The sequence below is a fragment of the Cyclopterus lumpus genome, chromosome 24, assembly GCF_009769545.1.
Source record: "Cyclopterus lumpus isolate fCycLum1 chromosome 24, fCycLum1.pri, whole genome shotgun sequence".
Lineage (NCBI taxonomy): Eukaryota > Metazoa > Chordata > Actinopteri > Perciformes > Cyclopteridae > Cyclopterus > Cyclopterus lumpus.
This window is the reverse complement of record NC_046989.1, coordinates 15500191-15503592: the sequence shown is the minus strand read 5'-3', so window position 1 is coordinate 15503592 and position 3402 is coordinate 15500191. Positions and strand designations below refer to the sequence as shown.

General features: G+C 44.5%; 1 protein-coding gene across 2 annotated transcripts in view; it reads right to left on the bottom strand.

Annotated features, from left to right (window-relative positions):
- The window catches only part of fmn1 (formin 1), a 16381-nt gene extending 13650 nt beyond the window's left edge, over window positions 1-2731 (bottom strand). For both annotated transcript variants that reach the window (XM_034528442.1, XM_034528443.1), the window contains exons 1-2: window positions 656-2731; window positions 412-520 (exon numbers count right to left, since the gene is read on the bottom strand). In XM_034528442.1, coding sequence (XP_034384333.1) covers window positions 412-520; window positions 656-2080 — 1534 coding nt within the window. In that variant the 5' untranslated portion in view covers window positions 2081-2731. The remainder of the gene's footprint in view (window positions 1-411; window positions 521-655) is intronic.
- Between the last annotated feature and the right edge of the window lie 671 nt (window positions 2732-3402).

The window sequence follows — 3402 nt, the reverse complement described above, 5'->3', positions numbered from 1 at the left end:
TGTTTGTAAACCTGTATGGTGATCCCAGCCCCTCTTTAACAGATACAAACACATGATGACATGTCTGCGATAAAAAAATGACACATTACTCCTCTTTGGGGTCTTGCACACTGCAATTGTACATTCAATTTGTCTGTGGAGAACCTTTTTGGCAAATAAAGGACGGTATAGTTCCTCTATCTCATGTACATTATGGAGCAAGATATGTATTTGCTTAGTCTAATTAGAATATGCTATTTGTCTATTGTGTCACCTTCATCAAAAGTGCATGTTTGTAGCGAAATGAGAGTTTTGCACCTAAATACTTTTCTACATAATGGATTTGAAGAAGATGAGTCTGGGTGATCAATGACGTTGGAAAAGCCAACATATTTATCACAAAAATATGAATGCGTATTAATCTGTGAGTACCTGCTTCTGTGTATTTCAGCCCAACTTTTTCCTCCTTGACTGGCGGCCAGATGGCTTGTAGGCGGCCAGGAGTCCTTTCCTCTCCCTCTGCTGGGGACGAGGCCTCTGACTGAGAGGAAGGGGAAAGAGTTTGACAACATATTTTAAACAATCAATTACAAATAGAGCTTCTTTACGCACGTAGAGTATTACAAACGTGGCTCTGGTAAAGCTAGTTGATGCTTTATTCATACACAACTCGTACTTTGCCATCTGGTGACTTTCCCTTCTCTGGCGTCTTGTTGGATTTTCTCTCAAACAGCGCTCTCAGCGTCTCTTTATCTGCTCTTATCTTACTCCTCAGTGCATCCAGGTCCACCTTCTCAGTTGGGTCCTTCTTCAAAGGCTTTGGGGTGAAAAAAGCTTTGAAGGCATCAAATGCAGCTTCTGCACTGTACACAGAAAGTTTCGTAGACTCCGATGAAACACCTGCACCCTCCTCTGTTTCAAGCTGCTTCCTCTCACCCGTTTGACTTTCTTCAATCTGGTTCTTCTCATTCTCATCCTGATCTCCCTCGCCCTCCATTTCCTTGCTTTCCTCTTTCTCGTCCACACTCTTTTCCCTGTTCAGGAATTGGGAGATCTGGCCCAGGAGGCTCCCCTGAACTTTAGCATCCCCCTGCTTCTCAGGGGAGATCTCCCTCCTTGTTTCCTGAGATGAAGGCTTGATCTGGGCCACGGTGTCGTGCTGAGGCCCGACTACCCCCTTCCTCAGGACCCTCAGGCCACTGAAGAGCGCCGGGATCTGGATCTGCTTGTCCGTGGGGGATCCTGGGGTGAAGGTGGCTCTGGTGCAGGTGGATCCAGGTGGAGGGTTATTGACTGCAGATGCTGTGATAACATTTGGTGAGATGTCTTCAGTGCTGGGTAGAACGGAAAGTTGGGCGGAAAAATCTGGAAATGCGTCTCTTTTCTCCTCTTCTTCGCTGTCTTCCACTGCACCTGTTCTCTCGTCCTCATCAATATTTTGAAAGGAAGAAGGGCCACCAGCTTGCTCCAACGACGCTGCTACTAAGGGTTCAACCTCAACTGCAGGTCCTGTCCGAGTCACCAGTATAAGCACATGTTTGGTTTTAGAGGATCTACTTTTCACAGATTCCTCAAAACCCACATCCGGACTGGATGTACTTGTGACAACATCTTCCCGGCAGTGAACATTTACGTTGCCTTTTTCCCCTCTCTGATGAGCTTCTTCAGCATCATCCTGTGTGACACTGAGTGCTGCAACACATTCACAACCGGTATTTGTGCAGCCACTTGAAATGTGTTCACATTGTGGTTGCAGAGACTCCTTCAAGGTGAGATCATCCAGCGAGTTCTCGTTTACGGCCACGCTTCGCTGCTCTGTTAGGTTGTCATTATTCCGCTCCTCTTCGACCACGTCGGAGTCATTTCCTGCTTCTCTGCTACTTATGTGTCCCTCTGATTTAGAAGTGATCTCCAAGTGATCTACATGAGGCAATAGAGTGCCTGATGAGGGGTCTGTACTGTTCTCCACGGCATCTTCAAAACTCACATCCCTATTTTTATTTAGATTAAAACTCAGCCCAGTGCCTCCTTGCATTAGATCCTTGTTGTCCTCCTCTGAGAGCGTCCTGAAAAACTTCAGAATGGCTTTTGACTCCTCCATCGCTCACAAATCGCTTAAAGCTCATAGACAGTGGTGACATTATCCAGAGTGGAGGCAACAGGAAGTTCTTGAAAAGCTTTTCCCACAATGTCAATGCTATTTAAACTGTTCATATTTGAGAAGTGCAACATTGTGCTATATCTTACATGACAAGAATGTAGTCTCAGAAGCTGTAATTGGGGTTCAGGCATCTGTGTGGCATGCACTAATGTTGTACAGCTGATTCCAGGATCATGCAACAGCCATTTACTATCAATAATAATGAGAAAGAAAAGTCAATAAAGTTGTATCACCACTTGTGAAAATCCGACCTGCTTCCGCTCCAGTTTGTTGAAAAGAAATAGATTTATCCTCTCACTGCTCCTTCATGCCTTACAGGAGAACTGCGTTTCCAGACATAGCAACTGGAAGTTAGTTGCTTGGAGCCACCAATACCAGGGGAGAAATCCACACAGTAATGGAAAAAGGAAACTTTCCAAGCCTCAGCTCCACGGCTCTGCCGGTTAGAGTGACTCAACCACAATTAAAAGTCAGATCCAAGTCCTGGTTTTCAAGTTCTGCCTCCTTTTCCCTCCAGCTCCTCTACAGCTTCTGCAGTTTTACGGAGCAGCATCTTGGACGCCATCCGGCAGATTGTCATTGTGTATTTGGAAGCAGATGGTGACTTAAGCCACTGTGTGGGACAACACCCTGACAGATCCATGAGGCATTGGGCAAAGAAAGCCACCCAGAACAGATGCAGGGGAACCACACCCAGAGCTGAAGGAGGGTAAACAGGACTGCCAGGGAACGTAACACAGTACAGTAGTACAGGAGCCAGTGGTTAGGCCTGTACATTCAGTTACAGGGAGGTCTCTCAGCTAGCCTGCAGTACTGAGCAGCGCTCTGCTAATCAGGGCGTCTTACTGGGTCTAACCCCACCTGCACTGTACTGTTAATCAGCTCACTTTACATCCGGTATACACTGTGGAGAGAAACTGTCAGATTATTGGCTGTCAAAAAATAAAGTGACAAACTATTTCAAGTTGGTGACGTAGAATAACACGAAAGAAGGAGGCCGTAAAAAGTACGAAATAAAGTGTAATAAAGTAAGAAATATCTCAAAATAAACACACCTTACAGACCAATAAATTAAGTAAATACATTCTCGAAGCAAATATTTAAAAGTTGACACAGTTGATTCAGAAATAAACAAATACATTTTCAAAACAAAGATAGACATCGTTTCACAGTCAAGCTGGTGATATTGATCAATACGTAAAATGCTCAAATAAATAAATTGAAAATAAGTCTGAAGAAAGATATCTATAAAAAAACATAGA